Here is a 26,586-nt window from a genome sequence, read left to right on the forward strand (position 1 = left end):
ACAGGGAGGGCTGACTAGAAGTTGGTAAGATTGCTTTTCTCTTATGGCTCGTGGTAACCCAACCCACTTCTCCATAGTCGCAGCTCCTATACTCGTGATTCAACTTTATCCTCATACAAATCCTTCAAAATGCATAAACTCCTCTTGTAAAGAACTGTTGTTAAACAGTTAACAAAATTCAGCTTCCTCCTCCTATTTACTAGGGTTGATCAATGTTATAAATACAACAAGAAGATTAAAAGCTGATGAATTCTTTCCCAGGAAGGAGGGCAGCAACCTGGAAATGTTCTTTATTTTCATTTTGGAACTGAAAACTTTATCTTCTTCGAATGTAATTAAAAGTAAATAAAGAAGTTGTGCTATGAAGATTTTACTTGGAAAGGGTGGATAGAGTATCCAGCTCCCCTTGTGCCCCTCTGTTTAACTTCTTCCCATCCAGTCTATGTTGGGAGCACATTTCTCACTCTCTACCAAATACAAGTTTATCATTCTTCAAATCTTTCCTGATGGAGTAGGGAAGAATTTGTATGACTATGGCATTCTCAGTTAATTCTGCAAATAGAGATGGAGGGCACTTTGGTAGTGTTTATCCCGATGTTAAATAAGCAGCCGCTTGTTAAAATTGAAATTTGTATTGAAAGAATTATAGATTCACATGCACTCGTAAGAAGTAACAGAGAGATCTCCTGTACTCTTTGCCCAGTTTACCACAATGGTAACTTTTTGCAAAACTGTACTACAATATTATAACCGGGAAATTGACGTTCATGCAATCGGGACATTTAAGCAATCTACTTCTCTTATTCAGAAATTCCCAGTTTTACTTGTATTTATTTGTATGTGTGTGTGTTTAGTTCTATACAATTTGTCACACATGTAGGAGCGTGCCTTTGACTCAGCATTTCCACTTTTAGGAATTTCTCCTCTGGAAATATTTGCATATATGCACAAAGCCACATGTACAAAAATATGGACTGCCATCTTTTTGTGGCACTAAAAGAAATGGTGACATTCTGTTTGCATCATTAGGGGCTTAATTAAATACTTCTTGGCACAATATGGAATGCTATGCAGCAGTGAATAAAGAAAGGCGCTCAGCTGTTACAAGCCGAAATGGAAAGATCTCCCAGGCAAATATAGGTATATTTATGTGAAAAATGTAAAGGGATAAATGTGCAGACATCTGTATGCACAGAAATGCCTTTGAAAACATGAAGGACACCCTCAAACTGTTAACAGTGGCCACCAAATATTTCACCTGAGACTCCGTAAATCCAAAGCAGCAAGGCCACATCTTTGGCATTAGGACAAATCAGTGATCATTTTGCAGCCAGCCTGTGCTTGAGACTAACTCAGAGCCTCCTCCCATGCCATGAAAAATCCCCTTCCACCTGGAAGACAGGAGTAGTGGGGGGGTCTGTGAGTGGCCATCAGCCTAAAGCAGCACGCAGGGGTATAAGGAAACTGAGTTTATCGGAAAAGACACAGACCCAGAACACCCAAATATCTTGTCTATAGGTGAAATAACATTTTTCATAACTAACAATTTAAAGTTAGTGGGTCTCTTCTACACCCCATGCCACCTACCAATCCATTTTTCCAGTTGCAACCATTCATGATTTATTTAGAAGTAAAAATAAAATGTGTGGAGGAATGGTGAAGTAGGACATTTAATGAAATTTTTGCAGCTGAAAGGAATAAAACACTTCCTTCCAAATGTGCATTTTTGTAACATATAGACACATTTTCCCACAAGAAATTCCCAGCAAAATTGAAAGCACATGTGCAGATGGCCAGGGCGTGCTGTGCATGTTACTGTGCAGGCAATTCAGCAAGGCTGCTGCAAAACCAACCAGCTCTCTCAGCTCTGGGTGCTGGAGCTGGTCTGCACGAGCCCCCTTGCAACAATCAAGGTCTCAGCAGACAGAACCAAGTTGCAGGGAAAGTTCAAGCTGTTTCTCTCACCCCCACCCTGTTCCCTTGCTCTCCAAAAGTTACAAACTGTGAGTTTCCTTCCTGATAAAACTACAAAGCTTCCTCACTGATTGGTCTCAGTTTGGGAAAGGACGTGACATCAGCAACTTTGCAGGCTTTAGGCCTGGGGGCTGGTGTGGCCTTGGCCGGCCTCCAGCTAGCTAGGTAAAGAGAGAGAGAGAGAAAGAGAGAGAGAGACAGAGAGAGAGAGAGAGAGAGAGAGAGAGAGAGAGAGAAAGAGGAGTGACAGAGAAGTGTGTGTGTGTGTGAGAGAGAGAGAGACAGAGACAGACAGACAGACAGACACACGGGCCTGTCTGACCACAGGTAGTACTCAGATTACCCCGCCTGTACTGGTCTCTGCTGCAGACTGTCTGCCCAGGACGTGTGCAGCTCAGCCAGCCACAGACCTGGAATTTTTCAGGAGCAGGGGGAGCATGGAGTTTGGACTTCCCTGAGCAACTGAAGTGGAGCGTGCAGCTTGCTGACCCAGGAGAGCACCATGGATGCCGAACAAGGGGGCAGGAATGGCAGCAAGCCCCGGGGGCCAGCAGACCCTCCTGACACCAGGCTCCTTTCAAACCCATTGATGGGCGGTGAGTCATAGGGGCAGTGGAAGCAGGGCGCTGGGGAGGTTGGCTAACGTGCTCAGGAGGGAAGAGAGAGGAGAACTGGGCAATTTCAGTGGCTGCATCTGAGGTGTGTCCATGGGACAGTTACTGGACAGATGTCCACAGCTTGCTGGTATGTGTCCTTTACACAGTTGTTTAAAAATGTGTACCCCTCCATCTGCAGGATCCTACAGACAGTACAAATTCAACTGGCACAGCTTATTTTCCAGTGAAAATTTCAGCTCCAAGGAATCATTCTTTGTGGGTCAAATGCATTATTTATTCATTGGAGGTTTGAAAGTTTCTTACAGATAGGAAAATTTTTAATACTCAAACATTCCTTTCATTGAAAGGTCTTGGGTATCTGGCATTTAGGTGGGGCTGGGTTTATAAACGATTTTCAAACATTAAGCACTGATTGATTCATTTTATAAAGAGACTTTGTGTTTTCAACTTTGGAGAAGTGTTTCACAGGTACGGTTCTCACCTGGCAGATGGTGTCTTTGCTACCATATAGAGTCCCACGCATACGGGCACTGTCACACCCTTGTGAGCATTCAGCAGGTGCCTGCTGGCTGAAAGGATTCTGACAAATGGGTTTAGGCATTTTCGGAGAGATTGTTATATTCAGTGCCCTGGTAGGATGCCCACAACATCTATCTATCCGGGGGCAGTAAACAGGGACCCTAAAGTCAGCTAGAACTTTACTAATCTACTGTACAGGTGCTCAAAGGGGGGAAATAGAAGAAATAACATATAAAACTCCTTTCCTCTGACTGAACAGACAAACTTGCTCACTCATTCATTTATTTATCCAATTTTTCTCATAAAATGAGCAGAGCACTCAATGGTGAGTAGGATTTGGATCCACAAAGGAAGAACTAGATTAATCAGTAGGTATATTGAGCATGAATTTGGAGCACTAGGAAAGCAGAGTGGCACCAAAAATCACCTTTTACAAAGAATTTGATAAATATGTTTTTAAAGCAGCAAACCGATCATTATGGGAAAGAATCGGTAATTTGGCTGACTTTTGCACAATTATTTTACAGCTCAATATTATGTTTATTTTTGTTTCCACGTGGGACAGAGGCACCATCCACTTTTCACTGTTCAGGGTTTCTAAAGGTCCTAATGCAACCCTGGTTGGGGAAGGATGAGTGGATGGAGGTGGGCAGGTGTTACGCTCAGAGGTATGGTGCTTAGAAAGTGAACATATTGTTACAGCCGAAATGCAGAGTGTGCACAGAAAGGGAACATGTTGTTACAGCTGAAATGCAGAGTGTCTTAGGGAGTCTAGTGAGAACAAGTTTGCAGAGATGGGGCAGCTGATGAAGCTTTGAAATCTAGGTGGAGGAGTTAAGCCTTCTTGGGGCAGGGAATTGGGAGCCATCGGTGGTTCTGGAGCAGAGACCTGGCAATAATGAAGGCTGTAAATAAATTACTATGGTAGCTACAGTCAGGATAGATTATGGTGGGGGGATCATGGGAGATTGTTGCACTAATCCACTGGCTCTCAAACTCTCATGTGCCTCAACATCACCTGGAGGGCTTGTTAAAATGCAGGTGACAGGCCAGGCACGGTGGCTCACGCCTGTAATCCTAGCACTCTGGGAGGCCCAGGTGGGAGGATCGCTTGAGCTCAGGAGTTCGATACCAGCTCTGAGCAAGAGCAAGACCCTGTCTCTACTAAAAATAGGAAAAATTAGCAAGTCAACTAAAAATAGAAATAAGAAATTAGCCGGGTGTGGTGGCTCGTGCCTGTAGTCCCAGCTACTCAGGAGGCTGAGGCAGGAGGATCGCTTGAGCCCAGGAGTTTGAGGTTGCTGTGAGCTAGGCTGACGCCACGGCACTCTAGCCCGGGCAACACAGTGAGACTCTGTCTCAAAAAAAAAAAAAAAAAAAGGAAAATGCAGGTGATGCAGCTTCTGATGTTGTAGGTTTGGGGTGGGGCCTAGGAATCTGAATTCATAACAAGTTCCCAGGTGCTGCTGATGGGGACCACACTTTGAGAACCACTGCAGCAATCCAAACATAAAGCTTACATTTGGATCGAGCTTTGGAAACGACAGAGAAAGGGTGATAATTTCAAAGGACAGAAATCAAGCAAGCTGTGCTGCTTGATTGAATATTGGGTGTAAAGGAGAGAAGGCAGGCAAAATTGTAAAGTTTTCAGGCCTAAATTAATGTCAGATAAGAGAGCTAGATAAAGGAGAAGTTGGGAAGGGGAGTTGGCTTGGGAGCAGGGTGAGGAAGGGAGGACGTGGAGTTCTGTTTTCAACATAAAAGTGCCAATGACGATGCCCAGTGCACGGCATGAGGACATGGGACTGAGGCTTGGAGACGATTACAGGTTGGGAGTCAGAGACCTCAGGACATTCTGCAGAGGGGCTGTGGCTGAAACCCTGGGAAAGGAGAAACTGTCTGATGGCCAAGAGCTGAGAGCCCAGGGTGGAGCCCTGGGACAGGCCTCCAGTCCAAGAAGTAGGACCAATGAGTTGGACAGAGAAGCAGGTAGAGAGTGCAGATGTTGTCATCACACAGGGACTGAGGGAAGAGAAATTTTCAGAGAAGTGAAAGTCACAAGGGTAGATGCCTGGACACCTCTGCTCTCTTACCTCTTTCTCTGAATCTCACTAGCAAACTCCTACTCATCTTCCACACCCAGCTGGGCCACTGCCCCCATGAAGCCCTCCTAGGCTTTCTCCTTCTCCCTTACCCAAGTGGAGTCCAGTTATTCTTTCTCTGCTTTGCACCAGTCCTGCCCCTTGGGCAAAACCTCAGTTACGGCTGGTTGCATTTGTTTACGCTTCTGAAGTCTTGACCTTCGCGAAGTGTGGAATGTGGAACACTCAGAGTGCTGTTTCCAAATGGCCATACCAAGAAACTCAGCTCAGGTGAAGCATGTCCCCTGCACGAGGCCAGGTCGGAGGGACTAAATTGCCCAGGTATAATCGTGGGGAACTTTGCGGCTCCCATCTCCACCTGTAGGCTTTTCTCTGCCTCTGGAGGAGAGAGGACAGTGTAAGAAGATGGGCAACTCTTTATAGAGATTTGTTTAATTTTGACTCTCCTGAGCCAGGAGCAGGGAAAAAATGTCTTTTTTCCCCCCCTGAAAGTACCTTGCTATGAGTTGAACTGTGTCCTCTCAAAAGATGTATTGAAGTCCTAACCCTCTGTACCTGAGAATGTGACCTTATTTGGAAATAGGATCATTGTGGATGTAATTAGTTAAGATGAGGTCATTACTGGAGTAGGAGGGACTTTAATCCAACATGACTAGTGTCTTTATAAGAAAAGGAGAGGAGACACACAGGGCGAATGCTGTGTGACGAAGTGGTAGAGATTGGAGTGAAGTGTCTATACGAAGGAACAATGAGGATGGATGGCCATTGCCAGAAGCTGGGAGAAGCAAGGAAGGATTCTTTCCTAGAGCCTTCGGAGAGAGCATGGCTTTGCTGATACCTTGAGTTCAGACGTTTACCCTCTAGAACTGTGAGACAATACATTTCTGTTATTTTAAGCCACCCAGTTTGTGATACTTTGTTAGGGCATCCCTGGGAAACTAATTCATGCCTGCTCATAGAAACTTTGGAAATTACATTGAAGGATAAACTAACTACCCATAATCCCACCAAACAAGGAACCACTATTCCCATTTTTAGTGTCTACCCTTCAAGGTTTTGCCTGCAGACACACACTTGTATGGACGTTTCTGTCCTCACAACATTGAGCCCACATTGTAGAGAGCATTCACATTTAAACAGAAGACAGGTAAGAACAGGTATTGAAAGGAAATGCTTCTATTCTCTTATGATGGATTTTTAGCTATTGGGGTATCTCAGCAGGGGTGAGTTTTCTGGGGAAACTTGCCTGTTCAGGCAGAATGGGTGATAATGTGAGGTCCCTTTGGAGAAGGCAGCTCCATATTGAGAGGGGGGAGGGGGAGGCTGGATGGATGATGGAACTGGAGAAAGAACTGCAGTGGACAGGCCCGACTTGCCCAAGAGTTGCCTCAGTGGGCCTTTCTGTTTGCCTGTTTCTGACTGGGAGCCTCTGTTTCTGTTTCTCTTCTTTTTGTTTGTCCTGAAATGAAATCAAGGTCCACTACAATTATAAACACTGCACCCAGATCCTCCCCATTGTTGATGCATGTCACTGAATCCACCCTTATGTCTGAAGGCAAATGTTAGTGTCCCCTCGGAGCAACCCAGCTTCTCTTTTCTCCCCTTGACTTTGCAAAATGTTTCCCAGGATGGATAGACTTATGCTACTGCCTAGCGTTCACTAAGGCTCCCAGAACTTTGTTAATAGCTCTTTTCAGAATGTACCAATTAGTGCATTTTAAATCTCTTCTGAAATAATGGAAATTTAAAAAATTGTTCCAAAAGTTGCAATAAAAATGAAATGGCTGCCTCTCTAATGTGCTGCAGGTATGAGAAAGGCACAATTTCATAAAAAGCTACGTTTAATGGCACTAATTGGAGAACTTGTAGAGTGATTTTCTTACAAGAGCTCCCTGCCCCATTTTAAGTGTGGGCTGCATTACTGGATGTGACCTCATTTGGTATCTGTTTTTTTGGCAGCAAAACCAATAAACCGTGGCTGAACAAGTGTTGGGCAAGAATCCTTAATATATGCTAAGGTCTTGGATAATGTTTTATACACAGATAATGACCCTTGGGTTTCAAAGACTTTGATGGGGTCAGTGGAAAAGGGTATTGTGACCTTGACTCTAACCTTCATCTACCAGATAGTCTTCTTCTGTGACCATCGTCCATGTTCTGGTAGGAAAACACGTCCCCTTCCCTGCTTATTTTCTGTTCTCTCCAGCTTTCAGTTAGCAGGAAGACAGGTACTTTGGGTTTAATTGGGCATGTGTTGTATCTAGCTCATTGCCTCCTTTGGGGTGTGAGCTCTGGAAAACCATAGAGAAGCATTTCCCAGGTCCTCCCAAGCAGACCTCTATTTGGGTCCCACAAGGTGCATGTCTTCAGTGTTTTCCAGAGCTAAGAGAGTATGTGTGAACTAATCCCCGTTGTGAATTAACGGTATTTGCTAAACTGTGTATATATGTGTGTATGTGTGTGTGTGCGCGCGTGTGTATATAGGATGGCTGTCCAGAAAGTATCCAGCCATTGTTAATAGAATGAGAATGGTTACATGGCTGTATATATTCAATATATATGCAATCCATGCCTTCTAAATGTTAGAAAAATGTTAACCTATTATCACTATTGTAAGTTTTTACATAATTGCTCAATTGTTCTGGGACCTGCTGAGGCTAAAGTCTTTGAGAAGAATTGAGATGGGCTACAAATTTGGGATGGATTTTGGTTTTACAAGGACCCACGTTTTTCTTCTGGACAGGAGGCATACTGTGACAGGCTTAACAAACCCTGGACTGAAGTGACTTCGGGTTAGAAGGGGGAACCTCATACATTACTGATGGGACTGTAAAGTGGTGCAGCCACTTTGGAAAATAGTCTCAAAAGGCTGTTATATCATTGTGTTGTATCATACAGCAGTTCTACTTTTAGGTGTGTATATACAAGAGGAATGAAAATACACATCTACTCAGAAACATGTACATGAATGTTTGTAGCAGCATCATTAGTAATAGCCAAGAAGTAGAAACAACACAAATTTCCATCAGCTGATGAATGAAAAATAAAATGTCTATCTACACAATGGATATTAATTGTCCAAAAAACAGATGAAGCACTGATGCATGCTACAATGTGGATGAGCTTTGAAATATTATGCTAAATTAAAGAAGTCATTCACAAACCACCATATATTGTATAGTTCCATTTATATGAAATGTCCAGAATAGGAAAATCTATAAAGTCAGAAAGTAGATCTATGGTTGCCAGGGGCTGAGGGAAGTAGAAATGTAGAGTGAATACTAATGGGCATGGGATTTCTTTCTGGGGCAATGAAAATGTTCTAAAACTGTGATAGTGGTTGTACAACTCTGTGAATATACTGAAAACCATTGAATTGTTCACTTTAAATGGGTGAGTTGTATGGTATGTGAATTATATCTCAATGTAGCTGTTTGCTAGCTAGCTAGATACAGATATGCACATTGTTAGACCCTCACTACGTGTACCAGGACAACACTCTGTACTTGTCAAAGACACAGGCTGTCTCTGCTACATTCTGCAGAGGTGCAAAACCTTAGGTAGCCTGTGTTACTCTCTTGGAGAAGTACATAATTCTTTATTTGCTCCAAATAGAAGGAGTAATGGTTCCATGATGAATGAGTAGAAAGTAAACACCATTTTTGTCTATGCTTGTTAATATAATTGCATCATTTTTATGAAATCTGAGCAGAGTTAAAATTTAGAGCCCAATTTACCTGCCTCGACTGTTTAGGCTGTCAACTCTAATAATCTTGGGTAGCTTTAAGAAAGCTTGAGGAATGTGGCAGCTATTTCTTAGCAACTGAGCACTTAGAAGGAAAAATGGATTAATCGTCACACATATGGCGATCCATTAGGGCACATTTGCAAATCTGTGTAAAACTGGTTTTCAAAACCTTTCTAGAGTTTTGGCTCTTGGTTCTCACTGGAGATTTTGTGTGAATGTTATTTTGTATTCTCAGCACCAACAGAGTGGAATTAGTTGTCCTTTTAATTCTAATTTGGAGATCTATCTTTCCATATCTGCAGTCTGGATTTTAGACTCCAAGCCCTAGAAGCAGCATTGTCATTTCTGAGAGAATCAGGAACCTCAGAGAATGCCGTGAGGACAGTGAGTATCTATTGAGCATAAGATTTTAGAGGTAGCAAAAGCCATTTCGCTTAAGGTGCCTTGTCTTAATCACCTCAGTGACCCCAGAAGGAAAGCATTGCATGGGCAGTTTGTAGGCGGGCTCATTCAGCTTTCTTTTATGTTCTCAATGCTCAGTGAATCCATCTGGAAGGATGGCAATTTGCTCACTGGGACAGACTTTTCAGGGCATTGATGGCTCCAGGTGGCAGGCAGGCGTCAGCCAACACATGTTAAGTACAAAGCGCTCTTGCCTCTTCATGGCCTTTCAGCCAGTTTCCCTGGTTCTCCAGCTCTTCTCAGCTTTTAGGAGCTATTAGCTCCCATGCAAGACATAACTGGTATCAGACCATGCTACCTTGTGTGTGTGTAGTGTGTTTACAGAAGCAGGCGCAGAGTTCGAGCTGAAGCGAGCTCGGACAAGCCTCCTCTGACTTCCTGCGTTTGTTTGTTCTGGAAATCAGATGCAGCTCGAGATGAGAAAAAATCAGGTCTATGCCTCATTTAGTTACATCAATTATAAAGAGAGAGGAAAGCACTTAATGTGTTGGGATTAGTTTACATGCTTCTTTCCTAAGAATTTGTATTCCTTGTATATGATTGTGGAATAAATTTGCTATTTTGAATAGCAATGATTATGGGGTGTAATGAAGACTCTCTGTTTAGTGTTAGGGCAGGATAATAACAGTAGCTAATATGTATTGAGCCATGGTTAAGTACAGGTTGAGAATCCCTTGTCCAAAATGCTTGGGATCAGAAGTGTTTCAGATTTTTTTCAGATTTTGGTGCATTTGCATATACTAGCTAATGACTTATCGTGGAGATAGAATCCAAGTCCACAAAATATATTTGTTTCATATATATCTTATACATATAGCCTAAAGGCAATTTTATACAATATTTTTAAATAGTTTTGTGCATGAAACAAAGCTTTGACTGTCACCTGTCACATGAGGTCAGGTGTGGAACTTGCCACTTGTAGTGTCATGTTGGTGCTCAAAAAGTTTCAGATTTTGGAGCATTTCAAATTTTGGATGTTTGGATCGGGGATACTCAACCTGTATATTGCTTTCCTCACCTTACAGAGGAGGAAACAGGCTCAGGGCCTTTCCAGGGGCCCACAGTTCAGAAGAGAGCAAATGGGTCTGAACTCAGAGTTTTTTCCTAACCACACTGGCATGATGGCTTCGAAGGTAAATAATGTCCCTGTTTCAAGGTCAGACTGAACTCTGATTTGCACTTAATATCAGAACAGGAGGTAATCTATAAATAGATATGGTTCTGTTTAGATTTGATTCCAAACCTAATGGAGTATGTAATTACATGATTACCACTATTAGTATGTGGCACTGTTTGCTGAGATGCCAAAGTTTGTATTTCATGCCGGAAACTAGACTGGCAACCACAGCTTAACACGCTAATGCTGGTAATTAGTGAAGCTCTCACTTAAGTAAATGGGGCCATTTGCTTTCAAAACCAGTGTGTAAATAGAAGTACAGGAATCTATCTGTCATCCCAATTCTACCTCTTTTGTCCTCAGTTTGAGTACTGGCCATAGTTCTTTCATGAGCTATCCAGACATTTCAAATAAACTTGTGCACAAGAAACGTCAATAGAAGGGAGAGATGCTGAAGCCCTGATGGGAATTTTGGTTGAATGACTCTGGTGTCTCCATCCAGGACCTGTTAGGCTCTTGTTGATGGGCTGGGATGAGCCTTGGGGTCTGAGTGCATTCACAGGATGTAACCCATTCCTTCCCTTCCATACAGATGTTGTGTCTGATTGGTCTCCTATGCATGAAGCTGCAGTCCACGGATGTCTGCTTTCTCTGAGGAACCTCATCAGCCAGGTAGCTTTTTGAAAACAATGGTAAATGTTAAGCACATCCTATTGTTACACCACACTGAGAAAAAAAAATCATGTACTGATAATAATATATAAATTTCTTCTCCAGCAAAATGAATTGAATCACATCCTATCTAACCATTTCTTTCTTTGGAGGCTGGTGTAATAATATCAGAGTCCAGTACATAGGCACCTAGTACTTATTACATTAAATATCTGTTGAATGAATAATTGGCAAGTAGTGCATTCACGTTGCCTTCACTTCATTCAATAGACTGTTCTTGAAAATTATGTAAAACAATGGTTCTCAACTGGGGCAATTTTGCCCTTTAGGGGATATTTGACAATGTCTAGGGCCATTTTTGGTTGTCATACTGTGGAAGGAGAGAGGGTGATAATGGCATCTAGTGGGTAGAGACTAAGGATGCTGCTAAACATCCTCCAGTGCACGGGACAGTCCACATCTAAAATTATCCAGCCCCAAATACCAGCAATGCTGAGGTTGAAAACCCCTGATGTAAAATAAATGCTTAAAAATGTCTTTTTAAATATGTAGTCTCATAATTTCAAAGACATCTTCAGTTCTATTAAATCCCTGGTTGACAGTGGCCCTGAACAGTTTGATTTTAGTTTCTGTGTTCCTCAGGTGTAATTTCAAGTACACATTGATTTGAGTTTTGCTGGTTTGAAATTATTGGGAACCTAAGCAAAGACGCTTTTAAGAAAGCACTTTAAGTCATCATTCAAAGTCCTAATAAAGTTTTTTTTCAGAAAGTTTTATTCTCTCAAAGGACAAGAGATCTTTTAAGTTAGAAGATCTCATCCCTTTCTGTACCATGGATCCCTTTGGCATTCTGACAAATTCTATGAACCTCTTCTCAGAGTCCTATACACTGCTATTACTACTGGGGCTTGTTGTCTACATTCATAACTGAAGGACATGCAAAATTTCAGGTAGAGGTTAGTGAAAATAAATGTGCTTTTTAAAAAATTCCAGTTAAGCACCCCTCCTATAATACAATAGTTTCTAAAGAAAAATTTCATACTACCCTAAACCACTATCTTAAGCTGTTTTTGGTAGCAGCAGTGTATTATAAATAGATCATAACACATAACTTTAGCTAAAAGAAGTTAGGCTGCTTTTCAAATAAAATAAAAAATGTTTCCTACTTTGATAGGATGAAAAATGATCATTGCAGCTTTATAAATCACTGGTTAAATTGGACAACTATTCATTAATATTCAGTATTTATATGTTCACTGAACATCAGCTAGCACCATGTCTTTATTCAAGCTCTATCACATTATTTGCACAAGTTGTCTTCTCATAACCTCAATCTCTGTCTTCATAAAATGATCATTATAATACCTATCTGTATCAGTCCACCCCAAAACTCAGTAACAGACCACTCCAAAACTCAGTGGCATGATACAATAACCATGATCTCTTGCTAATTAGTGTTTGAGTCAGTTGATGTATGCTGGGCGTGGCTGCGCTTGCTCCAAGCTGTGAGTTGGATGAAGCTCTCCTACACATCTCTTTCCCCCTTGGACCACTAGCTACCTGAGGAATTTTCTTCTCATGGCAAAAGGCTCCAGCAGGTGAGCCCAACCATGCAGGAATACATCCAATCTTGGCTTATGTCACCTCTACTAACATCCCATTGGTCAAAGCAGGTCACATGACCACGTCCAAAGTCAAGGATCAAGAAAGTACGTTTTGTCAACTGAGATTAGGTGACAATTGATAATAGAAAAGTTAAAGATAATCCATTCAAACAATATATATATATATATATATTTTTTTTTTTTTTTTACTAAGAACCCACTGCGGACTGGATGCTACATGAAGTAATGAGTTAAAAATTACCTGATGATATTATATGACTCAGACTTGTCAATAATTTAGATAAATCACCACAGTTCATTTAAGATAGAACTCTTAGCTTGATGATGAACTATAAGTTCCCAAATTTTCAGAAGGAACCTCTTTGTAATGTGAATTACAACTTTTTAATGTGAAAAACAACTTTTTTGTTTCGTGTTGTGAATGATTTTTGTTGCATTTCATTTACCTAGATTTATGTATAAATACCTAAATGCTGGTTTAAAAATCACAGTCACAGCTGGAGGAGTGCATTTATAATAACAGAATACCTAATAAATAATTCCTTCAATGGGCAGTTTTCTTTCATCTCACAATCTGTTGCAAAGAGAAAAACGCAGTTAACATTTGCTGTGAATTCCTTGTATATTCTTGCAGTGTGAGTGGAGGACATTGGACAAATATAGAGCATTGAGACGGGAAAAAAGATTTGAGGACAAATCTTTGAAGGAATGCCTCCAATAAAATAATAATGTCAATAATAAAATATTTAATAAAATAGCAGATGCTACATTGTAAAGTCCATGGGTGGTATTTGTGAAGGAGTAACTCAAACTCTTCATTAGCCAGGGGTCAGTAAACATTTATTGAGTGTTCACTGGGGACAGATGTGATTTGAAGCTATGAAGGGTGGGAGGCTACAGTCTCTTCCCTGCCTTCAGACAGCAGAGCTGGGATGGCAACACACTGAAGGGCATTGGAGGCTCATTTACAAGCTGATTATGGTGAGTCTCCTAGAACCTCTTCCCAGGCCCACTGAAAAAAGGCTCTGGATTCAAGATCCTGTATACTCAGGTGTATGCCCAGAATGACTGGATATCTCAAAACATGTGAGCTTGCCAATCAGAGGGTAAAAGTCAAAAGGACAAGTTGATTAGGGGGCTGACTCATAAGTGCTCACAAAAGTAGAAGAATGTGTGTCCAGAGTGATGGCGAGTGAGGCAATTTATTAGAATGATTCTAGATGACTCTTCTGGGGAGAAAAGGTCTAATATATTACTGAATCATTAATTAAACTAACCATGCTCTTAGTTGACATGCCTCCAGAAAAAGAACTTTTATTGTACCCAGTTTCCCTGTTAAGGGTAGTGTGTTCCAGGAACGGGGGCTGGGGGGTGGGGGTTGTGGAGCCTCTCCCGGAGCTCTTTTGGTGTTCTGCTTGGATTGGGCTCATGATCCTTCTCTTGGAGACCATATTTTCCCAGAGGTTGATGGACCCCAAGACCAGCCTTTCAGATACTTTCTTGCTTCTCCAAACCCAGAGTTTCCAGAGTGGGAATGTAATTGACCCTTTACCTTGGGACTTTCTTTCTCTGTCTATGGAGGGTCACCCAATACTTTGGCCCTGTATTAGTCATCTCTTGCTGTGTAACAAATCAGCTCACATGTCTGTGGGTCAGGAATCTAGACACAATTCTGCTGGGTCAGGAACCCTGGTGAGTCTGCAATCAAGGTGTGGGCCAGAGCTGCAGTCATCTTTAGGCTTGACTAAGAGCAGACCCACATGCAGGCTCATTTAGGTGGCTGTTGGCAAGATTCAGTTTCTCCTAGACTGTTGACTGAGGGCCTCAGTTCCTGGCTGGCTGTTAGCCAAAGGCCACCCTTAGTCTCTTGTCATGGATCTCATCAGGGCAAATAAGCCAACAAATGAGAGGGCAAGAGAGAGAGAACAAGACGAAAGTATTTTGTAACCTAATCATGGAAGTAACTTCCTGTCACGTTTGCATGTTCTCTTAATTAGAAGCAAATCTCTGGGTCCAGCCCTCACTGAAGGGGAGGGGATTACACAAGGTTTGAGTGTCCGAGATAGGAATTATGGGGAGTTTGCAGGTCAGAGACATGCAAGCCAGGCAAGTTGACGCTCACTTTATTCTTTCTCTCATCATTCTTAGTTGCATATATGTCATTACCAATAAGTACTAGGAAAAACCCTATGTCAAAGTGGGCATACTGTGCTGGGTGGAGTTGGAAGGCATCTTCTTTTGAATTGTACACAGTAGTTGGTTGGGGGACCTGTATCATTCTGGAGATGCTATGGCCCCATGATCACTGCTCATTTGCTTTGCTGTACTCACCAATTTGGAACCTTTCCTTATGGGTCATTCTTCTTGTGGCTGTCTTTTGCCCAAGTTCTGTACCTGGGCCTGTGCTCCAACCACTTGTGTCTGATACCCTCACGTGATGTTTGCCTAATGTGACAGTCACACTTGTTGCATTGAAAAAGCTACTTTTTAAAAGTGTGATGACTATGTGAGAAAATACAGTATTCTCTCAATTGCACATTTAAGTTCTAGGTATGAATAGTATAGGAAGAAATGATACAAGCTTTCCTTTTGATCAAGAACAGAGTTGGCAAATTTTTTTCTATAAAGGACCAGATAATAAATATTTTAGGCTTTGCAAACCATACAGTCTCTGTTCCAACTCCCAGCTCTGCCATTGTAGCATAAAAGCCATATGTAAATGAATGGGCATGGCTGTGTTCTGATAAAACTTTGTTTACAGACACTGAAATTAAATTTCGTATAATTGTCATGTGTCAGAAAATATTCCTTTGATTTCTTTCCAACCATTTAAAATGGAAAAACCATTCTCAACTACTGTGCTAAACAAAAATAGGTTGTGGGCTGGATTTAGCTCATGGGCTGTAGTTTGCTGATCCCCTTGTCAAAACTGAGACAGAGCTAGGAAGGCCACGAAAAAAAATTAAATGTCAGGAAAAAAGTTTTATTTTCTTTTGAGAAAAAAATTTGGGTAGAACTGCTATGTTTACTGCACACATTGTCAAATCCTGTATATTACTAAATACTTACATTTAAAGAATAATTTTATTAGTTGATAGGTACATTTTCATTTCCTAAAGTAATAAAGTACATTTAGGCTTCCTAAAAGGTATATGTAGTATCTTTCTGTTCCCTTACAGTTTCAAAATTTCCATTTAATTATCCCACAAGAAAGATCCACTTATTGATTTGGTAAGATTTAACAATTGTTTGTTAAACTTAGTAATTTGGGCCAGGCTAACTTTTAAAAAAACTTAATTGAGAAAAAATCATAAACAAACATTTAACAAAAGAATTTAAACACACATGTATAATTTAACAAATAGTGATCATGATAACATTGCCATGTGACTGCCCTTCAGGTCAAGAATTGGAAAGATGGCACATCACTGGCTCCTGCAAAGCACCACCTCCCACCCCACCCCATTGTGCAAGAGCACAATCCTGTCTCTCTTCCATGAAAGTAACCATGATCCGGACTTCCTTGTTTTTCTTTAGAGTTTTACTTTCTATGTATGTATTCTGAAACAATATAGGTTAGTTTTGCCTAGTTTTGAACTTTACATTGATGTAGTAGTCATTCACCATGTATTATTATGGGTCTTGCTTCTTTTGCTCAACATTATTTTGCAAGCATCATCCTTGCAGTTGTTCAGTGTAACGTTCCACTGAATGATTATATGAAAGTTTATTAATTTAGCCAACTGTTGATGGGCATTTGTGTTGTTTGCAGTCTTTGGCTGTCATGACCAATGGTGCTGTGAATATTCTTGTATATTTATCTAGGCGTATCTATCTTGAGTGCATATACCTGAGAGTCACAATGCTGGGGCATAGGCATGTGTATTGTCAACTCTAATACTACCAAACTGTTTGTCTGAGTGGTCGTACCATTTTGCCCACCAGCAATGTGTGACAGTTCTTTTTCTTTTTCATATCACTGTCAACACCTTAGTGACCTGTCTGACTTTGAGCCAGGTTAACTTTTAGAAGAATTGTCATAGTGCTGGAATTGTGGCTGCAAAGTAATCCCAAGGCCCTGTGCCTTTGCACCCCTTACTCTGCCCATTTCCCCTCTTTCAGGGGTGGTCTGTGAACCTTGTCACGGCAGATTGTGTTTCCCCACTCCATGAAGCCTGTCTTGGAGGTCATCTCTCTTGTGCAAACATTTTATTAAAGCATGGAGCTAAGGTAAGTGAAGCTCAAATAACATCTTAGAAAGCTAACATGAGAAATGACTGTTTGTATTCCTTCTGAATAATTTCCAGCACTTTTGATTAGCCTGATTTGAAATATGAAGAGGGGTGTTTTGTCCATCAAATTTGTTTGCTTTAGTGATAGATGAAATACTGAATTTTTAGCCAGGAAGTCATGCTTACAGTCTGTATCATTTTCTTTATCAGGCACTACTAATGAATAGCTTTTAGACTTCTGCCTTCATTGCTGTGGTTGGAAGGTCATGAAATATTGTGGAAAGCACACAACTTTTGACTGGAATGGCTAGGATGTCTGGGGAGACAGAATATTTTTATGTGGTCCATCATCCTTTAGCAGGCAGCCGGGACTTGTTCACGTGGTAGCAGGGATTGCAAGAGCAGAAAAAGAGGGAAAGCCCTCTGCTTGTACACATAACATTTGTTACTGTCCCATTGGCCAAAGGAAGTCACATGGGCACATCAGATTCAAGGATTAGAAAAATAGTCTCCATCTTGTGACGGGAGGAATTGCAGAGCCACACTACAAAGGGATATGCATACCGGGATAGAAAGAATCTGTGGCCATTTTTGCAAACTACCACATTGTATTAAGTATTAATGCTAAGGGGGCTGTCGCGAGTACATAGAAGTGTTCCTAACCTATCTATTTCTGATGGGGAGAGAGGGAGACAAAAGAGGCTGCCTACAGGAATGGTGTCTAAGCAGCAACCTAAAAGACCTGCTGGTGTTAGGCAGCTGAATGGTGGGTTGGAGGAAATTATGAGCTTCCCACTTTCTGAGAACAGCAAGTGCAAATTCCTAGAAGTGAAAGTGAGCAAATTGTTGTGACTTCAAGTCAGTCCTTATGGATGGAGAGTAGAATGAGTGAGAGGGTTCGAAACACAAGCAACCTTATTGTCTATGCCAAGAAAATGGACTTTGTCCTAAGGTCAGTAAAGAGCCAGAAGTGAGTGCATCATCAGATTTATATTTGGGCTAAAGAAATTTATTTAAAACTTGGAAACAGGGCCAGGGCCAAGTTGAAGCAAGAGAGGCACCTAGGGTGCAGACTTTAAAGAGGTGTTCACTCTCAGGGCCCCGCAGCATTTGTGTGACCCTGAGAATAAGCATCTCTTTAAATTTTGCACCCCAGGTATCTCTGTGTCTCACTTTAGTCCTGGCCTTGCTTGGAAGGAGACCGTGAGAATGAATTCATTGTCTGCACAATGTCATTGCTTAACAGACTGACCAAAGAATTACTTAGTGATATAGAAGAATGAATCTGCATTGGCTTTGCTACTTATTATTCAATTATAGCCCGAGCACTGTGAGTTAGACATTAACTTGTAAATTTCTGACTTCCAACCTTAGAAAAGTTAGCCCCAAATATTATAGTTTTACGGCCCTTTAGGACATTAGCCAATTTTGTATCTATTAGCAAAGATATTTCAGAAGTCCATTGAATATTTAAACTCTCCTTTGAGCCAACCTTACCATCTTATGATTCCCTCATTAATGAATGAATTGAATAAAATCTTTGGCATGTGTTAACTCTATATGTGTATGAAAGTCATGTTTTCAATTAAAAAAATTATACTTTGATAATTTTAGAAGATTGCTCTTGTGTCTGTGAGGAAGCTGAGTTGGTGTGGGATGAGTCTAGGAAGTAAGTTTAAAATAAGGAGATTAGTTTCTAAGCTGTTGAAATTATCCTAACTAGTTTCAAAGTTCAAGTTCCGGGGAAGGGCATGGAGGAAATGGAACATTCAGTATACACTTGGTGCCTTATATTTACCACCTCATTCAGTTTTCACAACAACCTTGCGGAATTTGGTATTTTTCTCTCCATTTTATAGCTGTGTAATTTAAGGCTCAGAGAAGTTAAATAACATCTCGAAAGTGGTTGACCCTACAGTTGAACCGCAAACACCCCACTGCCTGTCTTCATCCTGGAGCTTTTATCCCCAGGTGAATGGCGTGACAGCAGACTGGCACACTCCGTTGTTCAACGCCTGTGTCAGCGGCAGCCAGGCCTGTGTGAATGTGCTTCTGCAGCATGGAGCCAGCCCCCACCCAGAGAGTGACCTGGCATCCCCCATCCACGAAGCTGCTAAGAGAGGTAATTATTTTGAGAAGTTAAGTTTTCCACCCACTCCTTCAAGGGACATCTTACTGTTGAAAGAAAGAGGGAAGAGGAGTCATATTTTAGAGCAGTAGTTCTCAAAGTGGGGACCTAGGACTAGAAGCATCAACAGGACCTCACCTGCAAATGCAGATTCTTGGGCCCCACTCCAGTCCCATTGAATCAGTAACCCCGAGGGTGGGGCCCAGCTGTCTGTGTTGTGTTTAACAAGCCCTCCAGTTGATTCCGATGCGCAGTTAGTTTGAGAGCCTCCCTTCTGGAACATTTGGAATGTTGTTCATCACTACATTTCCTGGAACAGGGGCCTGGCACATAGCAAACTATCCTTCAGTATTTGTAGAATATATTGTTACACCCATGACCTTATACAAATGAAGTTATTTTATACAACAAATTATATTTAGGGGCTTTAAAGAATATTGTGTCAGTGCCACTTAGGTTTGCCAAGTGAAACCAACTTTCAATTTTTGGAACTATAAAGGTGCTTTATACAGTTTGGGCTAATTATAAAGCCACAGTTTTCCTGATATTCTTAACTCTGAGACAAAAAATAAAATTGCAAGTTTTGCTTTTCTTTGATGTTTATCACCATCATCATAATGACCGTACCTTGCCCGAGGGCTTTCTATTAATATTTCCCCAGTGGTTTTTGTAGATTGACTTTCCATTTGACTGGACCAACCCATATTATAAGTATCTCCCAAAGCATTGATACTTATTTATTGAGAACACACTATACTAACTGATCAAATTCACTGGATGCATAGAACTAAAATGGTATATCAAGAGAAACATAAAGGAACAATGTTGAAGTGTAACATTCTGGACCATGGAAGAGGGATTCAACTTTCTATTAGTTTGCCAGACTGGGCCCTGCACATGTTGGATTTGGCAGCTTCTTCTGAGTCTTCCCTGTGCCCGCGGTGGCCTGTTTCTCCCAGTCCTGCCTTTGGTGAGGCTGTACGTTTCCTTCCCTGTCCTGTGGCACGCACTGTGCTCTTTCTTCTTCAGGGCCACCTTCGGCCCCTGTTCCTCCATAACTCTCCCCAACTCTCACTTCAGTTTCTGTATTCAGACTAACTACAAAACCACAAACAGTTGAAAAAGGTTAATGGTTGCTGGTTTCTTATTGCAGCTAGTAAGCTCAAGTGGGGTTTCACCCATCATTGCAGATCATGTAGTCAGCCCATGATCCGATGGCAGGGTTTGAACTCACTCCTGTTACTAACTAAAGGAAATAGGTTTTGGTCCCCTGCATGAGTTTCTGGCAAATTTAACACGCAAAAAATGGAGATGGTGCTGTTTCCCTAGCTCAGGGAACTTGTGCTGTAACTATTTTTCTCCTGTTTTTGGCTTCAGGCCATGTGGAGTGTGTCGAGTCCCTTATAGCTCATGGGAGCAACATTGACCATAACATCAGCCACCTGGGCACTCCGCTCTATTTGGCTTGTGAAAACCAGCAGATAGCCTGTGCCAAAAAGCTTCTGGAGTCAGGTAAAACAGAAAGCAAACCAAAGCAAAGAAATAAAATGAAAAGTAAATTAAATGTATTTTAAAGATCTTTCTGGTGTAGCAGAGGAGCGAGTGAGGGCAATGGTGTTGGACAAGATTGGAGTTCACGTTGATGCTGTTTCCATGAGGAATTATTTCACACTGTTTGAACTTAGTTCTGTCACTTGTAATGAGGGTGATGATGATGATGATGATGATGACGACGACAATACCTCCTCCCAGGGTGGTCCTCAGTGATGATTAGTTTCGCCTCTCTTCCCTCTGCCTCCCTCCCTGTGGCCAATCATGTTATTAGGCCCTGCATAACTTACAAAGCTTCTGGATCAGGGTTGAATCTTCCTATTTGGGACCTTCTTCACCAATTCTCTTTAATTTAAAAATTGAACTTGACACATTTTTAGCCCATTGTAAATATACTTTACTTGAAAAGGCCTATGTACCATTACTCCTTTTCTTTTCTTTTCTTTTTTTTTTTTTCTTTGAGACAGAGTCTCACTCTGTTGCCCGGGATAGAGTGCCGTGGCGTCAGTCTAGCTCACAGCAACCTCAAACTCCTGAGCTCAAGCGATCCTTCTCTCCTGCCTCAGCCTCCCGGGTAGCTGGGACTACAGGCACGCGCCACCATGCCCGGCTAATTTTTTATGTATATGTTTTTAGTTGTCCAGATCATTTCTTTCTATTTTTTAGTAGAGACGGGGGTCTAGCTCTTGCTCAGGCTGGTCTTGAACTCCTGACCTTGAGGTATCCACCCGCCGCGGCCTCCCAGAGTACTAGGATTATAGGCGTGAGCCACCGCGCCTGGCCCCATTACTGCTTTTCACCTCTCTGTTCTTATCCAGACCCCATCTCAACACCTGGAACACCATTTTGTCACCTCTTTAATTATCTGAGTCCTATTTATTCTTTAAGACTCCAGTAATCTGTCCCCCTACTGAATATTGTTATAATCCTTATTGTCTTCTACTCATTTGGCAGCCATTGCTATGAATTAAGAGATTCATTCTCCGCCCCCTCAATCACTCTCTCCCTCTCTCTGTCCCACCTGCCCCGCAACTCTCACCCACCAGCACCCTAGATAGATTTTAAGCTCCTAGCCAGGAAAGGGCCATGTTTGACATCCTTACAAAGTCAAGAACAATACAAGACCAACTCAGTTAACATTTGTTGAGTGGACATAGATTCTCATTTTACTAGAGGGACAGCAGCTCAGGCAAAGCCACATGTCCCCACATATCACAGTGAGAGCCAGGATCTGGGCTGGGGTGAGTACAGGCATGGAATTGGATGGGAATGGTCCTAGAAATCCACCTTACTACTGAAGAGGAGAACTTTCCAACCTTCCCTGTGATCTTGGGATTGACAACCCAAATCTAGGAGATGCCCCCGTGAGTCGGTTGCTTTTCACAGTCCAAATCACACAGTCTCAAGTCCTAGGTTTTCAATCCCATAGTGGCGGCTCAGCTTGTGAACTTGGCTGCTTGGTGTAGACAGGATATCACCATCTAGCCTCACTCTTGGGCTATCCTGACTAATATTTAGGCTCCATTAATAATGAATGTGTAGCCTTCATGTCACCGGGAATTTTCTTGTGTGCATCAGGCTTATGTATAGTGCTCAAAGGCAAGTTTTTAACTTCATATGCTATATAGCTCATGCCGTACATTCAGTTACATTGTCAAATGGGGTTTTCCCCATATCATGAAATGGAATCACACCACCTCCTGTTTTCTCAGAATCGTCGTACTTGCTACGGAGCCCCGTTTGTTAGGGAATTTTGAGGTTCAGTGCCTTGAGAAGGGGGATGGTTGGCCTCTGCGCCTTGGCTGACTCTCTTTTGTTCTTGTGACTACTTAGGAGCAAGTGTGAACCAAGGCAGAGGTCTGGATTCTCCTCTTCATGCAGTGGCCAGGACGTGCAGTGGGGAGCTGGCCCGCCTGCTCATGGACTTTGGAGCAGACACCCAGGCCAAGAATGCCGAAGGCAAAAGTCCTGTGGAGCTGGTGCCTCCGGAGAGCCCCCTGGCCCAGCTCTTCTTGCAGAGAGAAGGTGCTTCTCCTTTGCCTGAACCTAAGCCCTAGTCCATAAAGCCTCCTTCTGGTTCTAGTAGGAGGCAGATACTTACCGAGTTCTCACTTCCAGTCCTATAAAAGATCATTCTCTGCCATCACCAAATCTGCAGAAGTTGAGATAATTTAGCGTTCGGTGAGGTACAGTCGTAGTTATGTATTATAGTAAATAACCATCCTGCTGTTTGGCATGTTGGGGACAGGCTGTTTGGGATGATCTAATATTCACATACGGAGTAAGCCAGTTTTTAAAAAGTTAATATATTGTTTAAAAATTTTAATATTAAAATGATATAAAACATGCTTTAGAATGATTCAGTGGAGGCCTCCTTGGGGTTATATGAGGCCCCAGGATATCTTACTACTCTGCAGATAAGCCAAACTACTGGGCATTTGATTTCTGGGCTTAAAATGCAGCTAGTATATTTCTTTGATGAATCAAACCAATCCAGAGACATTTATAATACTATTATAAGTTAGCCAACAAAAAGTCTACACTCCTGCATAAGTAAGAACTGACACTCCTTACCCAAACAACTAAACATCATGCTGGAGTGGTGTGTCTGGAAGTAGGGCTACTTCCCTGGGCTTTGGGGTCTGGGGTGGGTGAGGCTGAAGAGCAAAGACCCCTCAGGTTGGGGAGACACCTGATTGCAATCGTAATTGTCCTAGAGGCAATTGGGCAGCCAGCTCAGTCCCTACTTTCTGACCAGAGTGTGGACTGTTGTCAGGTTTTAGGGGTCGTGGGACTATGAAGCACGCCTTCCTGCCAGAAGGTTTCTGATGTCATGTGATCTGGTTATTTTTTCCCATATGCTGAGAAGGAGGGCTGACTCTGGGCAGAACTGTCAAGTGGGTGGAGCAATCCATCTTCCTCCTCCCACTACCCCAGGGTACTTGCCGCCAAGCCCCTGCCTGGGGCATGCCAGACACGGCCTGCACTCTTGAGCGCTAGCTGGTCAGGCAAAGGAAGACTAACCCCAGGCACAAGAAACAGTCCAGTAGAGACCCCTTTATGTTAACCAGTGGGATAATCACTGGGCAATTTTACCTGCATTTTAATGATCTCTTATTTTCAAAAAAGTCTATCTATATATACAGGGCCAAGTTCTTCATCAGGCATAGATGGAACTGTGCCTCGGGGCCCACAGAAATGTCTTAATTTCTTTTACATTCAGAAGGAAAAACAAAACTCAGCTTGGATTATATTCATGTTTATACCAAGACAGTTGTAAAATACAATTTTTTTTTGTAAAATACAATTTTTAATATCATTTTATTGGGAAAGGGATTCACAAAGGCAAAAGTGCCTCAGATCCCCCTAAACTCATAATGTAGGATGTATATATCCGCTTCAGAACATGGGTGGGTTTCACCTAACAGCAATCATTTGCTTCCGTCCACCTGTTTCTCCGTACCTGGGGGAGGGAATTCATTAAATTACTGTCCTCTTTTAATGGTGCGGCGACAGGAGAATGTTAGGTGAGACCCAAACATGTTCTGAGCTGGGCTTTACATAGGTGTTAGGAAAGGTGGGATTTTCCCTTCTTTGTAGGGACTGAGAAAGGATTTCAAGACTATTACTACTCCACCCCTCTTGATAAACATCTGACACAGTGTTTCGTCGTGGCACATAGTGAAAACTCAGAATGACTCAGCCTAGCAGGGCTGCAGCCCTGGCGTCACTCCCCTCCGCCACGACTGAGCTTTGGCCTTGTGAAAGCACCGTGAGTGTTGCTGGGGGAAAAAAGAAATCAAGGCCCAAAGGAATATGCCAATTCATTAATGTACAATTAGCTGATTTTATGACCGAGCAAAGCAAACCCCGTGAATGTTTGCAGGTGCCAGCAAGCGGCTACAAAGCTGTAGTGGCTTTCCAGCTCTGTTTTTCTGGAATTCAAGCTACAGTTGTTGTACACTGTCCTGTTTGCAGTAAACAGCAGCTATTTCGTTGGCATCAGTGGTTACACTGAGCTTACGCTGACATCCTGCTTTTCATAATTCTCTTTCGGGCTTGCTCTGAGATCTTATTCTTCATAATGCTTTATCAGTACCTCCTACGGTTGCCCCTGACAGTGTGTCTAGCACAGATGATTAGTCACATCCTTCAACATTCCTCAGTGAGGTTAGATTAAGTTCAGTTTCCCCCCAGTGTACTTTTTGCAGTTCATTAATCTGTGCTTTGAGTACACTGGACATAATCTGGGAGATGCCTTACTCATGCAGGGCCCCTCTGTTAGGGCCTGATTGAAAATATTTCATGTATTTATTTTATTATATTTGTGTCTATTTCCACCTCTCCTTGTTCTCTATCACCTGAGAGTTACGTAACGCGGGTTATCCTGTAGCTTGTGGTGATGCCGTAGGGAGTAGAGGCCCCAGTATCCTTTCTGTTGTATTCTCAACCCCCTGGCCGCACAGTCAAATGACCTGGGGCACACGCCTTTAAAAAACTCAGAAGCTCGGGCTTTACGCAACAATAATCAAAGCAACCTCTTTGGGGTGGGGCTCAGCATTATGTAGTTTAATGTCCCCCCACCCCAGGTGACCCTGAAGTGCAGCCTGGATTGAGGGCCTCTACTTTAAGGAATTCTCGAGGGTATATGGTTTTGCTTTGCTTTTTTTTTTTTTTTTAATAACCAAAAAAGAATTCCCATTACAATTGGGTACAGGGAGAGTGGTTGGAAACTCATTCCCCATCCTTTTACCCTATGACAGTGTTTCTCAACCCCGGCACTATTGACATTTTGGGCCAGTTGGGGAGTGTCCTGTGCACTGTACGGTGTTAAGTGGCATCCCTGTCCTCTCCCATGAGATGCCAGTGGCACCCTCCCCCCAAGTTGTGACAACCAAAAATGTCTCCAGACATTGCCAAATGTCCCCTGGGGAGCAAAATACCTCCTCCTACTTCTCCCCCACCTCACCTGCCCCCAGTTGAGAACCACCATCCTGAAATGTAGACTCTTGGTTGTTCCCCAGGCAAGATTTGTGCTAGATCACTCTTTGCCTCTGAGTTGAAGCACTGGGATAGCTCCGAATACAGAGTATAAAAACAAACACGACTTAAAATAAAATACACTGATGATTCACTGAGAGCTCATTATATTTAAAGACCTTAAGATTGCTCAAATTATAAAATAAAAGTGTTTACATCTGGAAATATGCCTTTATTTTTTAAGGTAAAAGACAAGGACACCATTCAACATGAATGCTATTTTCATTATTGGAATTTTTATGTAGCTGTGTAATTCCCAAGTTAGCTTTCTTAAGCCTCCATTAGTGAGGCTAAGCTTTAAATTTCTTTTACCCTGTTCTAAATTAAAACCTAATAAGCTCATTTCTATTAGATACCAGAAAAGAGGGAAAATGACCTAAAAATGCCTTCTATGAAAAAAACCAGAAAATGGTCTTAAACAGTACCATATTATTTGCCTATAACAATGTTATATCTTGTATGCTTAAAAAAAAAAGAAAGGAAAGGAGAAGCAGTCTTAGATCAATGACACCAATGTGTGCTTTGTCTTGTGATCTTTCTCCAGGGCCCCCTTCTTTGATGCAGTTATGCCGCCTTCGAATTCGGAAGTGCTTTGGAATCCGGCAGCATCATAAGATAACCGGACTGGTTCTCCCCGAGGATCTGAAACGGTTTCTCCTACATCTTTAAATGCACCAAGGGAGTGGATTCACAAACAACAGGAAAACATGACTGATTGTTGTGGCCACTGGAATTTTCAAATAAAATTGGGTTTATAGAGGTTGGCTAGTTTTTTTCATTTAGATTTTTGTTTTTAATA

The 26,586-nt window shown here is 42.0% G+C and overlaps 1 protein-coding gene across 4 annotated transcripts; it reads left to right on the forward strand.

The window, feature by feature from the left end:
• The first annotated feature begins 1,783 nt into the window (after positions 1-1,783).
• Positions 1,784-26,586, forward strand: ASB9 (ankyrin repeat and SOCS box containing 9). Of its 4 annotated transcripts, XM_012638715.1 has the most exons (8): positions 1,784-2,139; positions 2,344-2,570; positions 11,132-11,211; positions 16,959-17,066; positions 19,040-19,190; positions 20,574-20,708; positions 22,581-22,836; positions 26,332-26,586. In XM_012638715.1, the coding sequence occupies exons 2-7, from the start codon at positions 2,477-2,479 to the stop codon at positions 22,802-22,804; spliced, it is 792 nt and encodes a 263-aa protein (XP_012494169.1). In that variant the 5' UTR covers positions 1,784-2,139; positions 2,344-2,476; the 3' UTR covers positions 22,805-22,836; positions 26,332-26,586. The 4 variants fall into 4 exon arrangements, with proteins under 4 accessions (XP_012494169.1, XP_012494170.1, XP_012494168.1 ...); XM_012638716.1 differs by lacking the exon at positions 1,784-2,139 and having other exon boundaries at positions 2,302-2,570; positions 20,604-20,708; XM_012638714.1 differs by lacking the exon at positions 1,784-2,139 and having other exon boundaries at positions 2,477-2,570; positions 22,581-22,772; positions 26,332-26,456.

Source organism: Propithecus coquereli, unplaced genomic scaffold (assembly GCF_000956105.1).
Source record: "Propithecus coquereli isolate 6110/MARCELLA unplaced genomic scaffold, Pcoq_1.0 Scaffold132, whole genome shotgun sequence".
In the NCBI taxonomy this organism is placed as follows: domain Eukaryota; kingdom Metazoa; phylum Chordata; class Mammalia; order Primates; family Indriidae; genus Propithecus; species Propithecus coquereli.